The sequence below is a fragment of the Caretta caretta genome, chromosome 17 (genome assembly GCF_965140235.1).
Source record: "Caretta caretta isolate rCarCar2 chromosome 17, rCarCar1.hap1, whole genome shotgun sequence".
NCBI lineage: Eukaryota > Metazoa > Chordata > Testudines > Cheloniidae > Caretta > Caretta caretta.
The window spans coordinates 4,493,398-4,515,590 of record NC_134222.1 but is presented as its reverse complement, the minus strand read 5'-3'; the positions used below and the strand labels follow the sequence as shown (position 1 = coordinate 4,515,590).

Here is a 22,193-nt window from a genome sequence, read left to right as displayed (position 1 = left end):
TCAGTTTGTCTCAGACTCCTACTCTAGCTGGCAACTGCAGTTTGATGACTAACTGAGTCTGTCTTGCTACCGTCTGCTGTTTCTCGTGGGCAAGCAGTGACAGTGCCCAAAGTTCTTATGAAAGATGAAGGTTGGCAATGGCTGTAAGGAGAGTCATCGATTCCGAGAGATTTAAACATGTCCATCATATTCAGGATGTGTGGAGGGGATTATGGTTGGGCACGTAACTGAGCAGACACACAGCTAAGCATATCTGACTGAGCATTTGAAGAGAAAAGACAGTAGGACTGTAAGCTGAGTGTGAAGTTTGGCAACATTGCAGGGGCACAAATGAACTGAGCAGTGAAATCGAACTGAGTGCCCCTAAGCACTAGACCAGCAAGGTACTACAGGACAACGAGGTGGAGAGGTGATGAAAAGGCTCCACATAAAACTAAGACAATATTTATGAAAAAAGTATAGCATCTCTGGCTTGTAATAAGGGTAATGGGGGGAGAGGAGACACTAAATATCCAGGAGGTCATAATACAGTAGAGAAGGGGAAGCAGCCTGGGTCAAGCTTCCTCAACCACTACAGAAAAGTTGCAGGAAAGATGAATATGTTACTTCACTGCGGTATTCTCTAGTGCAGCAGAATGGTGAAATCTCCCTTGCTATCCCTGACAGCCTGCCTCCTCTGCTGATTCATATCAGCCTTTACAGCTAATGGTGCCTGGTATAAAAAATCCCAGGGGAGCTAAAAATCATTATTTTATATTGATCTTTTGAAGTTTACACTGACTTTTTTTAAATCAGCAAATCAAAATTTTTATTTACAAGACACAGCATCAGAAAACCCTGTGTGGCTTGCTCACTAAGATGCAGGGGTAGTGCTGGAGGAGACCACTTGAACCATCAAGCCTAACAACATTACAATTAATGCATTAGCTAATGAATCCAGCATCTTCCCCACCCCTCATCCGCCTGTTGCAGAGCTGGGACTTGAACTCAGATTTCTGAACCCCATCTTTAACCATAAGACCATCCTTTGTTTATTCCCGGTTCTGTGCCTCCTTTCATGCAATCCCCCACACAGTCTTGTAATTAATATTTGCTAAACCCTTTTCCCTTTGCCTCCTTCAAAACACTCCAGGAGAGTCACTCGCTTTGTGAACCTTTCTACCTCAAGGTCACTTGCTATTCTGCACGCAGTCCTTGGACCATAAACTGTTCTGGATATTGCTCCTGGGGGAATTCTGCGTCACTGTGCATGCACAGAATTCATGTCCCCCACAGATTTCTTTGCTTCCCCACAGAAAAATGGCTTCTGACAGGGAAGCAAAGGAAAGCCCACAAGAGCGGGCATGAGCCCCTCCCTGGCAGTGCAGGCAGGTTGGTTCAGGCACTTGGAGCAGCAGATAGAGACATAAATCATCACTAGGACGGGGCGGGAAGGCTGAGCAGTCATGCGTGTGAGAGAGAGAGAGGCACTCTGTCCCACTTGCTTGCTATTGCGGCACACTTGGCGTGGAGAAGAGGGCTTTGGGTTGTTTCTGGGGAGGTAGGCATGGGGCAGAGCAGAATGTAACAACCTGCCTGCTTAGTGAATTGTTCCCATTGTCTTTGTGAATTCCCCCAGGAGTATAAAACAGATGTAAAAGTTTTAAGGCTCTTTTACATTGCCAGAGTGGTGTAAAGGAAAATATGGCTTTATAAATGCCTATGGTGCTTTAGTGATTGGAAATGGTCTAAATTTTTGGACTGAAAAAAATTCCTGTCAAAATGTGCTCCATGAATTGTTTGGTATTTACCTTTCTGGAGATGGTGAGTTTGATTTCCAAGCCCCCCTTGCTGTTTAGTTGCCTGTGATGTAACACTGAGCATATGGCTGCATATATTTGTTGACTAATAACTAGAAATAAAGGGTCAAAACTATTAGGCAAGGGGGTTTGGGGATTTCTTCCAATGCTCCCCACTCCCATTCTCCATCCATTGTATTGTAGTTTAAATAAACTGCCAAAATAATTGAAACTGGCATGATTATATTGCATTATTTTGACAAATAAAATGTGGAAAATTTTGCAGAAATTTAAAATATTGTGCGCATAATTTTTAATTTTTGGTGCAGAATTTAATATTTTTGTGCAGAATTCCACCAGGAGTAAGACATGGAACCAATCAGTAGATTGGCAAAGTCTCCCTGTTAGAACCATTTGACTGTAGCAACATGTAAAAAAATATTATGGTTATAGCAAAAGTGGAGATTTACATATGCACAGTTTAACAAAAACGTTACAAACTTTGTCTAGTTCCCTAAACAATCTTTACTGGCCCAAAGCAGTGGGAAATTCTGCTTATGTTGTGATTACATTGAACAGATTTGATCCCAGACACTAGACCAAAGTCAATCTCCATATAAAACTCCCCATCTTAACTCTCCATATAGAATTTAAAATGTTTTTGTGAGGAAAAGGAAAGAAATCTCACCACCCTGAAGGAATTAAAGTTCTCACTAAGATTAACGGCCTGCTGTTTTGTGGTCTCTAGGTGGCTCTCCATCTCTAACATAGGGATTATGATACATCACAGGCAAGACCTGAAGTCTTCAACTTTAAAATCATATGCAATAAACAAATTTATTTACCTGGGATGCTAACTTTTTCCATTACTCTCAGCTTGGCCACTGACAGTCAGTAGCACCTTTGTTTATAGCCAATTTCATTCTCATGTTCTTAGTGCTGTAGTTGATTGAATTTCCAACAGTGGAGCAAAATATTTGTTTTAAAACAACCATTTTCACTGCTTTTTATAATTTATAAGAACATTTGCCATTGGCTTTAGAGCTTTTTTTTAAAAAAAATTAAATGTGGGGCCAAATTTGAATTAATACTGTTCCTTTAACTTAGTCCTTGCAAGCACTTTAAGTTCCTTTAAAGTGTCACTAGCAGAAAAAGGCACGAGACCCAGTAGTTGGAAACTAAAGTGAGTCAAATTCAAAAGTAAGGTGCAATTATTATTATTTTTTTTTACCAGTGAGAATAACTATCCATGGTGGATCCTCCAGACTGGCTATTGTTCTAAAAAATATGCTATAGCTCAGAGAATATTGGATGAGGTTCTTTAGTCTGTGTCATGCAGGAAATCAGACTAGGTGATTATAATGATCCCTTCTGGCCTTAGCATTTACGAATCTATGAAATGCAAAGTATTATTATTACAGCCAAATTCCAGTTTCCATTAGACCTCAGGATTAATTTAGCTGCGCTCAAGGTTCTCAGTGAAAATGGTTCAACTGTTCAGCATCAAGTTCCTCTCTTCCACCCATCCCATGAAAAGATTCCAAAGTGTCAGGGATATTGCTTTAAAAACAAAAAAAAACCCATTAACCTCACAGCATAAACGACACCCACAAGAACAATGACAAAGAAATGCTGCTGCCTTCCTTATTGATAGGTGCCGTGCATCCTTGCAGCTGCATCAGTCTCCATCATCCCCTCTAGCTCATTCAAAGAAAGTCTGCAACTTAACTTGTTAACTTTAACACGGCTGTTCCTCTGAAACATCTGATGAAGTGAGCTGTAGCTCACGAAAGCTCATGCTCAAATAAATTGGTTAGTCTCTAAGGTGCCACAAGTACTCCTTTTCTTTTTGCGAATACAGACTAACACGGCTGTTCCTCTGAAACCAGGCCAGTCCTTGCCTACAGACAGCCCCGCAACCTGAAGCAAATACTCACCAACAACCACATACCACACAACAGAACCACTAACCCAGGAACTTATCCTTGCAACAAAGCCCGTTGCCAATTGTGCCCACATATCTATTCAGGGGACACCATCACAGGGCCTAATAACATCAGCCACACTATCAGAGGCTCGTTCACCTGCACATCCACCAATGTGATATATGCCATCATGTGCCAGCAATGCCCCTCTGCCATGTACATTGGTCAAACTGGACAGTCTCTACGTAAAAGAATAAATGGACACAAATCAGATGTCAAGAATTATAACATTCATAAACCAGTCGGAGAACACTTCAATCTCTCTGGTCAGGCAATCACAGACATGAAGGTCGCTATCTTAAAACAAAAAAACTTCAAATCCAGACTCCAGCGAGAAACTGCTGAATTGGAATTCATTTGCAAATTGGATACTATTAATTTAGGCTTAAATAGAGACTGGGAGTGGCTAAGTCATTATGCAAGGTAGCCTGTTTCCTCTTGTTTTTTCCTACCCCCCCCCCCAGATGTTCTGGTTTAACTTGGATTTAAACCTGAAGAGTGGTCAGTTTAGATGAGCTATTACCAGCAGGAGAGTGAGTTTGTGTGTGTATGGGGGTGGGGGGGGATGTGAGAAAACCTTGATCTATGCAGGAAATAGCCCGACTTGATTATGTAAAGAGTTGTCACTTTGGATGGGCTAGCACCAGCAGGAGAGTGAATTTGTGTGGGGGGGTGGAGGGTGAGAAAACCTGGATTTGTGCTGGAAATGGCCCACCTGTTGATCACTTTAGATAAGCTATTACCAGCAGGACAGTGGGGTGGGAGGAGGTATTGTTTCATATTCTCTGTGTGTATATAGTCTGCTGCAGTTTCCACGGCAAACATCTGATGAAGTGAGCTGTAGCTCACGAAAGCTCATGCTCAAATAAATTGGTTAGTCTCTAAGGTGCCACAAGTCCTCCTTTTCTTTTAACACCCAAGAGGATCATCTGAGCGATGTGTTGTGAGGCAGCTCCCATTCCCTGCCTCTAGATTTTCACCTATGACAGGTTCCTGTTCAGACACCAAGGGTGAAATCCTGGCCCAAGGGAAGTCCATGTGAATTTTGCCACTGCATTTAACAGGGCCAGGATTTCACCACAGGCTGTTGTTAATTCCATTGCATCTGCTTTGGAGCACAAAGAATTTTAAGGTACATCTGAGGACTCTGGCTCTAGAAGGATCTGTGTGGGCTGCTCACTGAAAAGGGTTGTGACAGCCCTGAAGCATGCCTCTGAAAACCAATGGCCTCCTTTGAAAGGGTGGGACAGGGCGATATTTCGCCAAGATCCAAATCAGCCAGGCAGTTCTTTTGTGGTTCACTTAAGCCTATAATGGTTGATAAAAACCACACGCAGGTTGGCTCCCTCTACAGTCCAGGCCTGAAGCAACAGAGGGGAAAGGCTGAGGCATGGACAGACATTCATTTACTAGGAAAGTTAATACTACCTGAATGATGATAAATTAATCTAAGATTCCACCAGAATCTCAGCCCCCATCCAAGAGAAGAGCACCCCTGCGTCCCCCCCCAGCGGAGAGCATCCCTGCCCCCCACCCCCAGCCCCTTCAGGGGAGAGCGTCCCCGCCCCGCCCCCCCAACCCCTTCAGGGGAGAGCGCCCCCCCCAACTCCCCCAGGGGAGAGCGCCCCTGCCCCCCCCAACCCCTTCAGGGGAGAGCGCCCCCCCAACTCCCCCAGCGGAGAGCATCCCTGCCCCCCACCCCCAGCCCCTTCAGGGGAGAGCGTCCCCGCCCCGCCCCCCCAACCCCTTCAGGGGAGAGCGCCCCCCCCAACTCCCCCAGGGGAGAGCGCCCCTGCCCCCCCCAACCCCTTCAGGGGAGAGCGCCCCCCCAACTCCCCCAGCGGAGAGCATCCCTGCCCCCCACCCCCTTCAGGGGAGAGCGTCCCTACCCCCAACTCCCCCAGGGGAGAGCGCCCCTGCCCCCTACCCCCAACTCCCCCAGGGGAGAGCGCCCCTGCCCCCCACCAGCCCCTCCCGAGGGAAGCGCCCCCGCCCCTCTCAGCCCCGGCCCGGCCCGGCCCGGCCCTCACCTGCTCTATGGCCAGCTGCACCTCAGGGGCCAGCTGCAGCACGGCCTCCAGCTCCTCCACACACTCCAGCTCGTCCTCCTCCATCCCGGCCTGCCCCGCGCCGCTTCCGGGAGCGCCGGGACGCCGGAGGACTCCGGCCAACCAGCGGCCGCCCCGCCTGCTGGCGCCCGGCTCGGGGGCGGGGCAGCCGCGGGCCTGGGGGCGGGGATGGGGTCGCGAGTGACGAGGAGCGGGAAGGGCAGCGAGGGGGATGGGGCACTAGGCGGCAATGCAAGCGCGGGAGAGGGGCAGGGGCAGGGGCAGGGGCAGGCAGCACTGGAGGAGCGGGGGGGGGCACTGGGAGCGGGGGCTGGCAGCACTGGAGGAGCAGGAGGGGGCACTGGGAGCAGGGGGCTGGCAGCACTGGAGGAGCAGGAGGGGGCACTGGGAGCAGGGGGCTGGCAGCACGGGAGGAGCGGGAGGGGGCACTGGGAGCAGGGGGCTGGCAGCACTGGAGGAGCAGGAGGGGGCACTGGGAGCAGGGGGCTGGCAGCACTGGAGGAGCAGGAGGGGGCACTGGGAGCAGGGGGCTGGCAGCACTGGAGGAGCAGGCGGGGGCACTGGGAGCAGGGGGCTGGCAGCACTGGAGGAGCAGGAGGGGGCACTGGGAGCAGGGGGCTGGCAGCACGGGAGGAGCGGGAGGGGGCACTGGGAGCAGGGGGCTGGCAGCACTGGAGGAGCAGGCGGGGGCACTGGGAGCAGGGGGCTGGCAGCACGGGAGGAGCGGGAGGGGGCACTGGGAGCAGGGGGCTGGCAGCACTGGAGGAGCAGGCAGGGGCACTGGGAGCAGGGGGCTGGCAGCACTGGAGGAGCGGGGGGGGGCACTGGGAGCAGGGGGCTGGCAGCACTGGAGGAGCAGGAGGGGGCACTGGGAGCAGGGGGCTGGCAGCACTGGAGGAGCAGGAGGGGGCACTGGGAGCAGGGGGCTGGCAGCACTGCAGCGGGGAGGGGGCAGTGGGCTGGCAGCACTGGAGGAGCAGGAGCACTGGGAGCAGTGGGTTGGCAGCACTGGAGCAGCAGGAGGGAGCAGTGGGCTGGCAGCACTGGAGGAGGGGGTGACATGCTGTGCTGGGGGCACCAGGTGGGATTTCTGGCATCGTGTGAAGGTCACAAACCAGGAAAAAGACGGACCTTTTCTTAGCAGTGCCCCTGCTTTTGGTGTTAGAATTTGGAGTGGCCGGAAAGACTCCCACAGGGGACAGGATCAAACCCTCTGAGATGTTATCATCACTAAGCTTGAAAGGTGAAGTGAGTTGCCCCAGGTTGGGAATTACGGATAGAACTGGGAACTGAACTCCTGTCTCCCAGTTCTGTATTCAGAGCACTCTTGCTAATAAAAGACACGTATTTTCCTTATAATGAGCCTTCATTTATCAAAAGTCCATTATTCCTCCTGGTGCTAGAATGCTCAGGCTGGCCCACCACCTCACAGCACTAATGAAAATCTGTTTGTCTTGATTACATATTTCTTCACATAATTATTTCTGTCTTAAATCCTGTTTTCATGTAGCACAGCAGAGCACTTGTGAGTTGCACTCCAGCAGAGATCCCAAATCTTCTGATTCCTTGTACGGTGCCCGTTCCAGTAGGCCACACTACTGCATCCTCCTCAGAAAGGGTGAAAACACAAGCATCAGAACCAGGTTGTAAGCACTAGGATTTGAGATGGGGGAGAAAAAAAAAAAATCTGACTATAAGGCTAAACCACCATGATGAGTAGCCCATGGAGTCTGCACCTCCTGTTATAATTCCCTGCTGGATGATCCTCCTCACCAGTGCAGACAAGTGCAAACTTCCCTATGGGGTAAGTGGCGTTCTTTGGCCAACAAGCTCGTCTACTCGTTAGCCACGGCTCACAGACCTTTGGCTGCACTCTAGCTTTGTTTAGTTTCAGTTTTACATTGTGCCGACTCTCCCATCTTGCCAAGCTAGCACTCTCAAAACCTGTTCTTAGCAATGAAAGTCAGAAACTCAAGGGTCAGGGCCTGATCCTGAGAGCTGCTGAGCACGCTCATCTCCCACCCACTTCATTTGAACAGACTCTGCTTAGGATCTGGCTCTTAATGCTGCAAGGCTCCTCGGCCAAGAGGCTCAGTGGGAGTTAGATGCCTACATACCTTTGAGGATCTGGGCCTCGGAGCCTGACTTAGTTGTAGTTGTGACAGACCGACAACCTGTAATATCCTAAATGAATTTTATTGAATGAAGTTAAACCTTATTGAAGTAGAGTTGTTAATCCTTGTAGGGGACTATTGTATTAAAAATGCAGTTGCGCATGTGTGATTGTGGCAGTGTTCTCTAGTTGGAGGGGGAGGCTAATGTGCTTCCTTTGTTATCAACCCTTTGAAACCACCCCTGGGGAGGTGTATATATACTAGTTCAAACTAGATTGTCTAGTTTGGACTAACAGACAAAGAAAGGCGTTTTGGATAAATAGCCTAGTTTTAAACTGGCTCGGGGCTTTCTTCCTGATCTAGCAAACGGACGAGTCTCCTGATCCGTGGAGGACCTCAATCCTTGGGGGAGGGTTGGAGGGACTGGGCAGTTCTGAGCTGAAGCTGTGATGAACTTGAGACCACAAAGGAAACACTGGCTGGGGTGTCGAAGGACTGCTCCTGCCGGAGCTCATGGTAGAATGGGGTTGGGGCCTGGTAAGGTTATTAGCATGGAGGTAGGTTACTTTATTGTTTTTTAACATGTTTCCTCTGTAGTGCTTTTACCTGAAGAATAAAATAGGCTTGCATAGAAAGACCCGGGTAGTAACTGACAAGTGTTGACAATGACTCTGGTCAATCTCCGAAGAGAAAGTAAGCAGGCGTGCTTGGGCAGCCTGTCACGGTCAGGAATCACACAGTGAAGGCAGGGAACAGTGCAGCACGGGAAACCCCAGTCCAAAGGGAGAGAAATACAGGTCTCCCCTCAAAAAGTCTCAGGAGCTGGAAGCCTGAGAGTGGGGCCTTTGCTGGACCACTCAGGAGAAATACAGGTGCAGGGGCCGAGAACAGTGACAGTACTTACTCCTGTGAATAGTCCCAAAGATTCACGAAACACTTATATGCATGCTTCATTTTTGCACAAGAGTAGTCCCACTGAGTCCAAGCAATTATGTGTGTGTGCGCACGCATAGCCTGCAGACCTCACACACTAAGACCTTTATCCTGCAACAAACCTATTAAGCATACTGTACTGAGCGATTCTCAAACTGGGGGCTGTGGAACACCTGCTGGTCACATGGTTTGATTTTGCCTCTTTCCCAGCTGCTATACTGTATTAAAAGTAGATAAACCTACCTCAGACTTTCCCAGTATGACATGCCCATGTCACAATTGCACTAGTTGCCCTCAGGGTGGCTATATTCTACAATTAGGAACAGAAGGGGGAACTCTGTGAAACAACTCTTGCAGTTTTCAGAGTGGGTATCAGCAAAAAAAACAAGGATACTTGTGGCACCTTAGAGACTAAGTGCAGTATGGTTCCCATTCCAGGAAGGTTTGAGAACCCTGCCGTAATAATAAATGTAACCCTTTATTTCTGACATGCCACTTCAGAGATGGATCAGGAATTTCTCAATGATCAAAATCACAGTACACCCAGAGCACAGTTAACTCACAAACACTTGGCTTGCTCATCTGACTCTACAGTTCCTCCCCATCCTTAACACTGCCTCTCCACTCCCCCTCCCTCTTGCTTACTGTGTCAGAGCCCTCACCTGGCAAGTTACCATAGCTACCGTTGTTAGCATTAGGCCTTCTAGCAGCTCTTACACAGTTCCTTCATCCACCCCACCTTAGTCTAGCCTCTCCCAACATGACCTCTGTTCATCCAACAACTCATGTTAATTTTCACTCCCCACCACCACCTTTATTTCCCAAAACTTTCTGAAAACCAAAGAGGTTAAATTTCATCTATATGTAACACCAAAGACGTGGCCTTGGACTTCGTAACCCTCCCCAGAATTGCTTAGGAAATAACACTGAACACACAATTGAACAGTAACGGTTGACGGAAAGCAAAGATTGTTATCAATGAAACATAATCAGAAACGCACACTGTGTCACAAGTGTGCTTTTGTTCTCCCCCAATAATGTGAAATGCTGGAAGTAATATAGAAAATGGGGAAAGCAAATTAGCATAAAGATTGCCTATAAATAAATACAGATTTATATTGCAAATATAGAAATAAAAATAGATGGGATTCTCCTGTCTGTCCTGAATTATTTTAATCCTGGGATGTTTGTTTGTTCCCGTCAATTTGGAAAATGAATTTCTTTGTTTGTTCACAGGACTTACACAATATGGGCAGCCACAATACATGTTCCTGCATGCTGCTGCTGCTTCACTGCTTCAGACCCACTATAGACTAACTTTCAGAGGTACAGTTTAAGTGAGTTGGATTTATGGAAGTGTTAAATGGACATTTTCACTTAAACATAATTGAAACAATTTTCCCAATCTAGTATAGCAGCCAGTCCCACAACTGTTACTCATTGACCTCAGTGGGGCTACTCACCTACATAAGGGCTTGTTCCAAAACCTGTCAAAGTAAAGGGAAAGGCTCCCATTCACATGAAATTCAATAAGGACTAATGCAAAGTGCTCCACTTAAGAAGGGACAATCAGTTGCACCCATACAAAATGGGAAATGACTACCTAGGAAGATTTTGTTACATTTACATGTGTTTATTAAAAGGTGGTGAGAACAGACCAGGAGCAGTACAAAAATTATTGGAACAGGAGCGCACTTGTTCTGCTAATACAGCCAAACTCTGGATGGGGAATAACTCTGATGATCAATACACTATTTACAAAACATCCAGGGAAGTGTCTGACACTTTTATTCAAGTTTACGTACAAACTGATTTCATTACCTCGTGGGTCAGGTCTGCTTTGGCTGAACTCTACACAGATTTATAGCAGTGTCAAAGAAAACCTCACTGGAGAGGAAGCTTTATCTAGTGATTAAAGAAGGGGGCTGTGAGTCAGGGTAAATGGACATGTTCTCAGCTCTGTGTTCTTGTGCAAATTAGTTAAACTTATTTTTGTACCAGCTGTCTTGCCTGTCAAGTGGGGATGACCCAAGTGGCTAGTCAAATTTTGGGGCCCAGCTGGAAAGAGAAATTGATGGAGTCTGGTATTCTCTTGATGTGATCTTGTTTATTTGAAAGGAATCTACAAAGTCTTGTTTCTCCAAACACAGGAGGAACTAAGAACAAAAGGAGCAGTTTCTCAGCTTACAGCTCCAAGCCTCTTTAGTCAACACCAGACCCAAAACCACATTCTCTCTAGCTTTTTCCAGGGTCATACTTCACTCACAGGCTTCTGCTTGGCTTTCTTGCTTTTTGCCTCTTCCTTTCTCTCTCTGTTCTCAGTTTCCAATTCCACTTGGTCACTCACAATACGCAGTGGAATCCCCTGCCCACATGATGCTTGTTTCCGGGCAGACTCTGATAGGCCTTAGGGGTTTTAGAGGTAGCTCCTGAATGGTCTCTTACAATTATTTTTAAATTAAGCATGTGTTCACACATCAATTTGAATGCAGTTTTAACTCAGTCCCTAACAAGGGGTCTGTCTATGCTACAGCAGCACAGCTATGGCACTGTAGCGCCACACCGTAGATACTTCCTACATCAACAAAAGGGGTTTTCCCCATTAGTGGAGGTAATCCACTTCTCCAAGGGCAGGTTTACACTACGGGGTTAAGTCGACCTAAGTTATGCAACTCCACCTACATGAATAACGTAGCTGGAGTCGACGTACCTTAGGTTGACTTATTGCGGGGTCTACACTGCACTGGGTCGACTTACCTTATGCGTCTCATTCCGGTGGAGTACCGGAGTCAACGGGAGAGCAATCGGCAGTTGATTTAGCAGGTCTTCAACCTAGCCATATCTACACTGGGGTTTAGGTTGGCCTAACTACAGTGCTCAGGAGCAATCCCAGAAGCCTTTTTCAACTCTGAAAATGTTATACCGCTCTGCTGACCACTGAAATGGCTTCCTTTCTTTACTATTTGCTACTTGTCAGAAACATTCAGCAAACCAACAAGGACCAGTTCTTCTTTCAGAACAAGCTGCGCTTTAACAGCTAAAGGTATGTCTACACAGCAAAAACAAACAAAAAAAACGAAAAGAACAACCCCATGACACAAGTCTCAGAGCCTGGGTCAGCTGACCTGGGCTCCTGCTGTGGCAATATAGACATTCTGGCTTGGCCTGGAGCCTAAACTCTGAGCTCTCCCCCCTCAGTGGGTTTCAGAACCCAGGCTGCCACCCAAACATCTACACTGCTATTTTGAATCAGTTGACCCTAGCTCTGAGACTCACAGCCAGGGGCAGGTTTTTTTTCTGAGTAGACCCTTTGATTCCTTCGAGACCCTGGGTCTCAAAAGAAGGTTTCAACCACTCCCACTCTTCTTCTTGCTGGAAAGCCACAATTTCATGTAGCTGTTATAATGGTTATGGGGCAGGACAACTGGTTCACTGCAACCCAATTGCCTATAAACTATCTTTAAAGGGACTGCCACATACTGAATTTGTAAGACATCTTTCCTGCCATTGATTACACAGTTATTAGCCATAATGAAATCCAAGCCAGTTATTAGCTAATCCACTATTTCAGTCATCAAAACTTCTTGCTCAAATTTCAGAGATCCAATCTTCTAATCCAATTCTAGGACAGGTGCCCATGCCCTAGTCATTGTCTCTGTTTGAGACTCATGAGGTGGTTCCTTTTTGGATCCCCTATTCCCTAGCCTTTTTAGTGTATCTAGTCTAATAACTTTTATGTTTGAGCCTGCATCAATTATCCCTATACAGAGAACACATCCCGTTATGCACTCAATAGCCAAACTCCCATTCTTGTTGTTCAACTGCCCAGATCTAAACAAACCCTGTGGGGCTAATTCTCATACCACCAAGCTTTGCCCCTCCAGAATGATGTCTCCCCTGGCTCCCTGATTTCCTGAAAAGGGAGAGAGGCTTTCACGACACACTTGCAACAGCCTGCCTTCCCCCAATTTATAATTTTTGTAGCCAGTTTTGTCACAATAACCACATTTAACTTCTTCCCTTTAATTTTTGCCAATTTTCCTTATTTTAGAAACCACGTTTATCTTTTGTTGTAATTGTTCATCATAGTCACAAACCCGATAAGAGATTAGAATCCCCTCTATCATCAGATATATTAGACACAGAACTGTACTTACAGAACTCATGGTGATCCACTTCCATCTTCCTCATTAGCAGCTGCTTCCTCTTTTCGACAACCACTGCAAGGAAAGATTCAAGTTCTGTGGCAAAGTCCACAGCCCCTCAGAGTGTCCTTTGCCACCTTTTGGTGATCTTCACAGGCAAGTCCAAGTCTCGCCGAGCATCTATAAATTGGTCCCTCACCAGTTTATACTGGAAGGTCTCAGCAGTATCTGAGTGTCCTAAGAACACAAGTCTCCGCAGGTCCTCTGACAGTTCAAGTGGGGTTTCTTCTTTCCCCCTCTTTCTAACTCTTGGTTCTTGCCCTGGCCAGCTCAGATAGATAGCTATCTCCAAACCATATGTCCATGGCTTGTTGTACCAGGTCTGGATAACTCAGTCTTTTTTGTGGGATTAAGTTAAGAACATAAGAACGACCGTATTGGGTGAGACCAAAGGTCCGTCTAGCCCAGTATCCTGTTTTCCGACAGTGGCCAGTGTCAGGTGCCCCAGAGGTAATGAACAGAACAGGTAATCATCAAGTGATCCATCCCCTGTTGCCCATTCCCAGCTTCTGGCAAACAGAGGCTAGTGACACTATCCCTGCCCATCCTGGCGGATGGCCATTGAACTGCTGCTAGCAACCCCCCTTTCTGTCCCTCCTCCCTACCATTAATTTGAGCTATAATGTTGGGTTGAACTAAAGGAGCCTCCCAAGTTGTTTTTCCCTGAAAGGTAGTGGGGCTTTTGCATTATGTGAGCTGGGACAATCCAACCTCTCCACTCTGGCCCTCTGTAGATGACAAATGGTAGAAGACTGTTGTAAATGTCTAGTCCTATCCAAGTCTTCCAGCTGGCTCAATTCCTCATCCAGGAGCTGCCTTGGATAGTGGCCAGTGACTCTTCAATTTCCTCTGTAGCTCATCTCAGTTGGCAAGTTCCAGGTTGGCTAAAGTTTATTAGTCTCTACCATTTAAATGGAAAACCTTCTGGTCTATGGCAGTCTGATTGCAGGTCAACTCATCAGTCTCTTTTACCATTCTCACCTGGTCATGTTGTGGCTGGACTTCCCAATCTGTTTGGATGCTTTGTATTTGTTGCTCCAGCAGAGACTTCATCTCTGCCTGCAGGTCATCTTTCTGGCACACCTTCAGATGCTGCTTTAATTCCTTCTGTGAAGCCTCCAGCTTCTGTTTTAGGTCTTGTTTTAAATCTTACTGCCCATTTTTGATTTCTGCAAGTACCTCCATTATTTGCTCTATCTTGGTTCAACAGTCATACCAGTTTACAGACTCTCTCACCTCAGAAATTGAATCCCATGTCTAAGACCAAAGTTGCCTCTTTTGGACCGGAATCAACTAGTCAAATTTTGGAGCCCTGGGGAAGTTCCACTTGGAAGCAGAAATTGATAGTATCTGGTACTCTCTTTGATGCAATCTTGTTTATTTACAAGGAATGTACAAGTCCTGCTTCTCAGAACACAAGAACTAAAAACAAAAGAAGCAGTTTCTTAATTTACAGTCCCAAAGCCTCTTTAGCCAACATCAGACCAAAAGCTCTCTAGTTTTTTCCAGGGTAATACTGTGCTCACAGGCTACTGCTTGGCTTTCTTGCTTTTTGACTCTGCCTGCCTCTCTCTCTCTTTCTCTATCTCTCACACCTGGTTACAATACCCAGTAGAATTACCTACACCCACATGGTACTAGTTTCTGGGCACACTCTAATAGGCCTTGTTTTAGGGGTAGCCCCTTAATCATCTCTTACAAATAACGTAATTGAAGGGTGTTTTCATACATCAATTTAAATGAGGTTTTAACGCAACCCACAACAAGGTTTCCCCTGTCTCACTGGGGTGTTGAGACTAAATTAATTGATGATTCTACTGCACTTTAAGATCCTCAGATAAAGGATACAATAGAAGTGCAAAGTTATACTGTATATTTGAACAGCCTAATCTCTTATCTGGAAAGATGGAGATGATGCTGGTTATGGTACCACTTCTAGTACCACACTGTTATATACTTCCCCCTTTTGATTTTCCTACCATAGTTTCATCCTCAGATTGGTTTGGCAATCTGAGAACTTTACATTTGCCTGCAAAGTTTGTGGGTTAAGATGGCCAAACCTGTTTTGCTACTTCTGAGTGCACAGCATTACTTGGCAAAGTGGCTCTTGTGAAGATGAGGTTAGGTAGTTGCATAGCCAAATCTCCCACAGAGTTCCCGCTGCATTATTTATTTACTGCTATATGTGGCATCTTACAAACACATTAGAAAATAAAGTCCCTATCCTGCAAAACTTACAGTCCGACTGCAAGAGATAGAAATTATGTCATTAAATGGGGGCAAGAATCAGAGCAGAATGTGCTGGAGACCTCAGACCTGGGGAAACCTCATTAGGAATGCACAGGTTTTTAATGCTGAGCATTTTTCATCTCCAAGGCACTTTTACAAACTATCAACATCAGCCGAGGGCGCTTGCAAAATTCTATTCATTCACGTGCCTTTTTTTTTTAAAAACAGAATATAAAATATCACCAGCTTGTTCATCACTGTGGTAAAGAGCAGGGGAGCAAATTGGTGTATAGGTAAATTTTCAGGAGTATTCTGAATGAGTAAATTCAATCATCATAAATAGCTTAATGTTTATTTAGTGGAGGGTTTTTTTTAAACTGGTTTCAGCATAGCTTCAGTTAGAGTTCAGGTCCTAGATAACGTAGTTGTAAATAAAAGGAGTACTTGTGGCACCTTAGAGATACTCTTAGGTGCCACAAGTACTCCTTTTCTTTTTGCAAATACAGACTAACACGGTTGCTACTCTGAAACCTGGTTGTAAATAAAGGATCCTATCCTTTGTCGTCATCCCCCTCGAAGTCAGTGCAAGATTTACCATGGACTTTCAGCCTTCCACCCACTCACCCTTCAGCAACCTCTGCCACCCCAGCGCTGTGGAAACCCTTGCATGGCTTGCGCTCCCCAGCCGCGCAGAGTTTAACCGGGAACTCCACAGAGTTCAGCGTTCCACCGGCGGCCCTTCCACTGTACGAACGTTCTGCCGATGGAACGCCAAGGACCAGCTCCGCGCCACTAGCGTTCTGTGGGCGGAACCCTCTGCTGTACGAACGTTCTCCCGGTGGAATGCCGAGGACCAGCTCCGCGCCACCAGCGTTCTGTGGGCGGAACCCTCCACTGTACGAACATTCTCCCGATGGAACGCCGAGGACCAGCTCCGCGCCACCAGCGTTCTGTGGGCGGAACCCTCTGCTGTACCAACGTTCTCCTGGTGGAACGCCGAGGACCAGCTCCGCGCCACCAGCGTTCTGTGGGCGGAACCCTCCACTGTACGAACATTCTCCCGATGGAACGCCGAGGACCAGCTCCGCGCCACTAGCGTTCTGTGGGCGGAACCCTCTGCTGTACCAACGTTCTCCTGGTGGAACGCCGAGGACCAGCTCCGCGCCACCAGCGTTCTGTGGGCGGAACCCTCCGCTATACCAACGTTCTCCCGGTGGAACGCCGAGGGGCACCCCGCGCTACCAGCGTTCTGTGGGCGGAATCAGCAGCAGCAGCCCCCCAGTGTACCCGCGTTCCACCGCGGGGGGCAGAGGAGCAAGGCCCGGGGAGTGGCTGACCGAGTGGCTGATGGGAGGCGCTAAACCGCCCCCCACCCTCGGCTCTGCTCCTCCTCCCCGCCGCCCGGCCTGCTGTTGACAAACCAGGTGCGGCGAGAGTCCCGCTGGGCAGCGGCTGCTGGCGCTCCAGGAGCCCTTCGCCCGGCAGCTATCAGCGCCCAGCCGCGAGCGGGGCGAGCCGGGGCAGGGCAGGGGACTCCGCCGAGCTAATGTGGCAAACGCTGGCGATCGCTTCGGTGTTTTTCCCGGGTCTCTTCTTTCTATCCGTTCGGAGTCTCGGCTGGGCTGCCCCGGCATGGAGCCTCAAGGACCGGATCCTCCTCAGCAGCAGGTACCGGGGGGCATGAAGGGGCGGCGGTCACCCGGAGTCTCTTAGGCGACCGGCTTGGTCGGCACAGCTGGCTGCCAACATCTGGCGCCTGCTGCAGCGTGTGGGAGATCCAGCACAGTACTGCTGGCACGGGCAGTGATGGGCGCCTCCAGGACAGGGCAGCGTGTGTGAGAGACATTGATCTAGGACCCAAGGGCATGAGCCTGACACGGGCAGCGTGTGTGAGAGAGGCTAGATCTACCTTGATGGTGGCTTGCAGAGTCCAGGCACCGCCTGCTGTAGTGAGAGGCAGGCTGCATCCGCACGTGTCGATGTGTGGCTTCATGCGGGTGGAGCATTCCGCAGCGAGGGAGGGAGGCAGCGGGACACAACGCTGTTAAACATAGCCGTGTAGAGAGCCCGGCTAAGGTATGGACCCTGCAGGTTCAGGCATGTAGGGCACTCTACTCACCTCAGCCATGCTTCACCATTTCCACTATTTATACCTGTGCTCACTGCGGTGCAGCATCCACTCTACCCATAAGTACAGACATACCCATAGATCTAGGATAGAACCGAGCAGAGTTCAAAGGCAGACTGTGCGTGTCCACACGGTGGGCACCGAGAAGAGAAGAGCTTGTTCCTGAGTGGGTGAGACCGTGTGATGCTGTGCAACATCCATCTAGAACGGCACAATAGCGTATCATTTCTGACTTGTGCAGAGCGTCTGTTACGTACATCTAGAAGAGAATGGCACATTTCTGGTAACCCCCGTGTTTGCGGTCTGTGCATCTAAAACATCCCAGCATGGGTCTCGGATACACCGTGTGTATGAATGCAAGAGACATCCAGAAGCAAACAGCGTGTTTCAGCTCTGTTTTGTTTGTCTGTGTTGTGCTGTTTCATACCTACTTGTACCTTTAGAATGCAAACTCTTTGGAGAAGGGACAGTTTAACATAGTTCAGCTACTGGGCAAGACCATGTATATTTTAGGAACTATGCATTATTATTTCCAGGGAATGTGTTTAATAGGGCTAGGCCTTGAAAAAAACTGCAGGCCATATCCTCAGCTGATAATAAACCGATGCAACTACACTGATTTCAATAGAGCGGTGTCCGTTTACATCACACAAGGATCGGCATGTTTCAGACACAAACACTGTGTGTGGGAGGAGGGAGGTGCCATTGCCTTTGAGGCTAAAAGGGTGTAGAGCGGGTATCAAGGAAATATGCACCTTTTTGTCAGTGATCCCTCCAACCACTGAGGCGCTTTCATTCTAGTCATAGCAAGATTAGCAGGGGTATGATTTTTTTCTTATTTGTCAATTTCAGGATGGTGTCTTCTGTTCAAGCTACCATGGCTACTGTTTCTGGGATCATTGTTGTCCTTAATTGCAAGGATGTGGTACATGACAGGTAATTAAACCTCACCTAAATCACAGCCAGGCTGCAATTTTGCAAAGGCTTTACAAGAATCACTAAAGGGGGTGCTGGGCAGGCCGCTCGTAAATAGGTTTTTATGATAAAGAGGAAGGGTGTCAAGAGTAGCTAGGAACAAACTTCCTGTGTCCTCCTTCCCTCACATTTCAATTGCTGGAGGAAATGCGCCAGTAATGCCATTCTTTGAAAAGCGGTGGCTTTTGGAGTGCTCTCAGACACTGTTATACCATTCTCTTTGAAATCTAAATGGGGTAAGGGAATCTCCCCCATCACCGATGCATTTTAGATTTTAATTTGCTCAGCTGGACAAAGGAAAAATGAGGACAACATTATTTTCCCAACAGATATTAAGCCGGGGGTCTCAAACTCAAATGACCACGAGGGCCACATGAGGCCTAGAACATTGGCCCGAGGGCTGCACCACTGACCCCCACCCCGACCGCTGCCTTTCCCGCCACCACTCCACCCCTTCCATGAGGCCCCGCCCCTGCCCCACCTCTTCCCACCCCTTCCCTGAAATCCCCACCCCAACTCCGCCCCCTGCCTGCCCCCAGGGGGTGCAGGAGGGGTGCAGGGGGCTCAGGGCAGGGGGTCGGGGTGCAGGAGTGGGGTGGGGTGCAGCAGGGGGCTCAGGGCAGAGGGTTGGGGTGCAGGAGGGGTGTGGCAGGGGGCTCAGGGCAGGGGGTTTGGCTGCAGGAGGGATGTGGCAGGGGGCGGGTCCAGCCTGGTGTGCACCGGGGACAAGGCAGGCTCCCTGCCTGCCCGCCCTGCTCCCGTGCCGCTCTAGGAAGTGGCCGGAACCTGGGGGGGCACAGGGGTCTGTGTGTTGCCCTGGCTACTCCTCCAGGTACCTCCCCCGAAGCTCCCATTGTCCACGGTTCCCCATTCCCGGCCAATGGGAGCTTCGGGGGAGGTACCTGGAAGAGCAGCCAGGGCAACATACAGACCCCCGTGCCCCCCCAGGTCCTGGACGCTTCCCGGAGCGGCGCAGGGGCAGGGCAGGCAGCCTGCCCTGACTCTGGTGCATGCCAGGTCGGAGCCGCTCTAGGTAAATGCTGGGGGGGCAGCGGTGCCACAGGGAGCTGCCGGGTCGCAGAAAATAACCATGCGGCCCGCGGGCCACGTGTTTGAGACCCCTGATCTATAGGCAAAGAATGATTTCATTACTGGTACCGTGGCCCTTCTCAGAAGCCCTGACCAGGACTGGGGTCGCATAGTGCAAAGTGTTGTACAAATACAGAGTTACCATGGACTGTAATGCTTTAGTCTAATTTTGGTTGTCGCGTTACTGTAGGGGGGCTGGGCGGTGTTGGTGGCCTGCTGTGATGCACAGGAGGAAGTAGATGAGCTGATGATCCCTTCTGGCCTGTCCCACTCCTCCTCTGAAATAGGAATGGAAGGAAAACATTTCTTTAGACATCCAGACACCAGAGGCTGTTCAGGCCTTGGAACACAGTCCTGCACAGAAGTTATCGACCAGTAACATGCCAGCAGTTCTTTGCAAGGCATCGGTTACAGTTATTCCACGTTGTGCAATTGTGACACCACGATACAATGAGAACAGGCTGCAACATGTGGCTGTTTCCCCAATAACCACACATTCTGGGGGATTTTATTGCCTAACTAAAATACTCTGCAGCTCTCTCAGACCTGGCAGGCAGAGATCTCAAAAGTAACTCCCAGGGATTAACTCAGGGATCCCAAAGTGCTTTCCAAACAGTAATGAAGGGGGACTAGGTAAGCACTCTTATCCTCATTTTACTGATTGAGAAACCAAGGCACAGCAATGTTACAAGCCCATTTCTACAAGCCACACTAGGGAACATTTACTAGTGCCCCATCTGAATTTGTGAGACTGCTTCTGAGTGTAAGTGCCTCTCCCTTCAAGCAAGGGCTGACGAGCTCAATCCTGTAAGGTGCTGCATCAGGACCAGAGCACTCAGAACCTGGCAGGACACTGGAGCTGCCTGCTAACCTGCGGCAATGCTGAGGTACCTTCTCAGCTCGTTAGAGCTCAGGACTCCTGGGTTCTGTTCCTGGCTATGGCACTGAAGTGACTTGGGTAAGCAGCTTTGTCTCTGAAGGCCTCAGTTTCTCTGTCTGTACAGCAGGAGGGTGGTACTTTCCTACCTTTGGGGAAGTGCTGTGAAACCCTCTGACGGGATGTTCTGCAGGCACAGCCTAGCTTTTGAAGTAAAGGTCGAACAAAACTGTCATGGAAATGTGAGCAACAGGGTAAAGTGGGTGCTTGCAGCAGGGGTTGGCCTATTAGAGGCAAGTTTTCCTTTGGGCCTTGCAGACAATGGAGATAAACCAGCCTAAAACTGGATATCACGCTGGTGAGCCAGGCGTCTCGATCTCCTCCATCTTCCAGCCTTCCACTTGTGCACGAGGCTATAATGCGAGATCACTTCCTCCCCTTAGGTACTGGCTCGCAGTAGAGTACGTTTGGGTCATCGTCCCGTACATGATCTATGACGTGTGTGTCATGTACCTCTGCCACTGGCACAAAAGCAGAGACACCTTGGAGAAGAAGCATTCGCTGGCCAGTGTGAGGAGCTTCCTGGAGAAGGATCGCCTCATGGTGACGCACCATCTCTTCATTCTTGTTGTCCTCACGCCCGTCGCGCAGGTAGGGGAAGCAATCGGGATTACCACTCTAACCACACATAAGACTGAGAGAGACAGTGAAGCGCTCACCTGGTCCCGGACTGGGAGCAACGCCTGGGCACATGGTGCCCTCAGTTGTGGTCTTTGTTGATTCCCATTACCTCCTGGGTGGTCTCTAAACACCGGAGTGAAATCCTGGCTCGAAAGACATCCATGGGAGTTTTGCCCTGGATTTCACCCTTGATTGTCCCCCACTGCAGTAGCCGGACTCCCCACACCCAGCTCCACCTCATCATCCACTTCACTCTGCTCTTGAACCCTCCGTGCAGCCCCATGATCTCCCCCCATCAACCATTGCTCCAGGGCACCTTCTTCCACCTGGGAACAGGGGGGCTGGAAGAGTTTGTGTAGTGGGGATTCTGAGAGCCACTGACACAAACTATAAACCCTGCATATAATAGAAACCACAATCAGGGGGTGCTGCAGCGCCCCTACCCCCCTAGTTCCAGCACCTATGCCTGGGAACACAGGGGACACCACATCTCTCCCATTTAGGACATTTCACAGACTGACTAGTAGGTGAGACTCTAAAGATGGGACAGCCAAAGTCCTCCACCTCCTTTCCCAGAGTCTACAAGCAGCACATGCCAAGCTCTGCTCCTAGACTTATTCTGAACTTATCAGGACTGAAACCAGTTTAGTCTGAACATAAAATTTAGTCAAGTGGAAGCTTCAATCAGTCTGTGTACCTTGGATCTGTATCTGTCACCATCGATTAGTATCATCTTCAACAAGCTTAGAAATCTTTGCTTCCAAGTCCACCTCCTAGGGGGAGCCATCTGGACCCAATAGAGAAGCTGCGATCCCCATGGTAATCCATAAAGTTACCTTCCTTCCAGCTTTGTTCAGGAGGGGCATGAGCCAACACCACTGAAAGTACTGGGAAGCCTCCAGTTGGCAACAGTGGGAGTTGGACTGGGCCCCACTTGGCCACGAAGGAGAAGGTCCCTGCACTAATCACTCTGGTTATTTCTAGTACCTCAGAGGAGAGCTTGGAGATTTCTTCGTCGGTTGCATCTTTGTGGCAGAACTGAGCACTCCGTTCGTGTCACTGGGCAAAATCCTGATGCAGGTAGGCCTGGCCCATATGTATCTTTAAAAAGAATGGGGTGGGGTGTATTG

The 22,193-nt window shown here is 48.9% G+C and overlaps 2 protein-coding genes across 5 annotated transcripts in view; one reads left to right on the top strand and one right to left on the bottom strand.

Annotated features, from left to right (window-relative positions):
* Positions 1-13,389, bottom strand: part of VPS53 (VPS53 subunit of GARP complex) — a 98,908-nt gene extending 85,519 nt beyond the window's left edge. The window contains exon 1 of one of the 2 annotated variants that reach the window (XM_075120779.1): positions 13,037-13,389. In XM_075120779.1, the coding sequence (XP_074976880.1) occupies positions 13,037-13,045 (9 nt within the window). In that variant the 5' untranslated portion in view covers positions 13,046-13,389. Of the gene's footprint in view, positions 1-5,793; positions 5,947-13,036 lie in introns of those variants that run through there. The other variant, XM_075120778.1, reaches the window with a different exon arrangement.
* Positions 13,390-16,184: 2,795 nt separating this feature from the next.
* The window catches only part of TLCD3A (TLC domain containing 3A), a 20,685-nt gene continuing 14,676 nt past the window's right edge, over positions 16,185-22,193 (top strand). The window contains exons 1-4 of one of the 3 annotated variants that reach the window (XM_075120789.1): positions 16,185-16,981; positions 18,294-18,377; positions 20,826-21,033; positions 22,048-22,143. In XM_075120789.1, the coding sequence (XP_074976890.1) occupies positions 16,860-16,981; positions 18,294-18,377; positions 20,826-21,033; positions 22,048-22,143 (510 nt within the window). In that variant the 5' untranslated portion in view covers positions 16,185-16,859. The remainder of the gene's footprint in view (positions 16,982-18,293; positions 18,378-20,825; positions 21,034-22,047; positions 22,144-22,193) is intronic. The other 2 variants (XM_075120788.1, XM_075120787.1) reach the window with 2 other exon arrangements.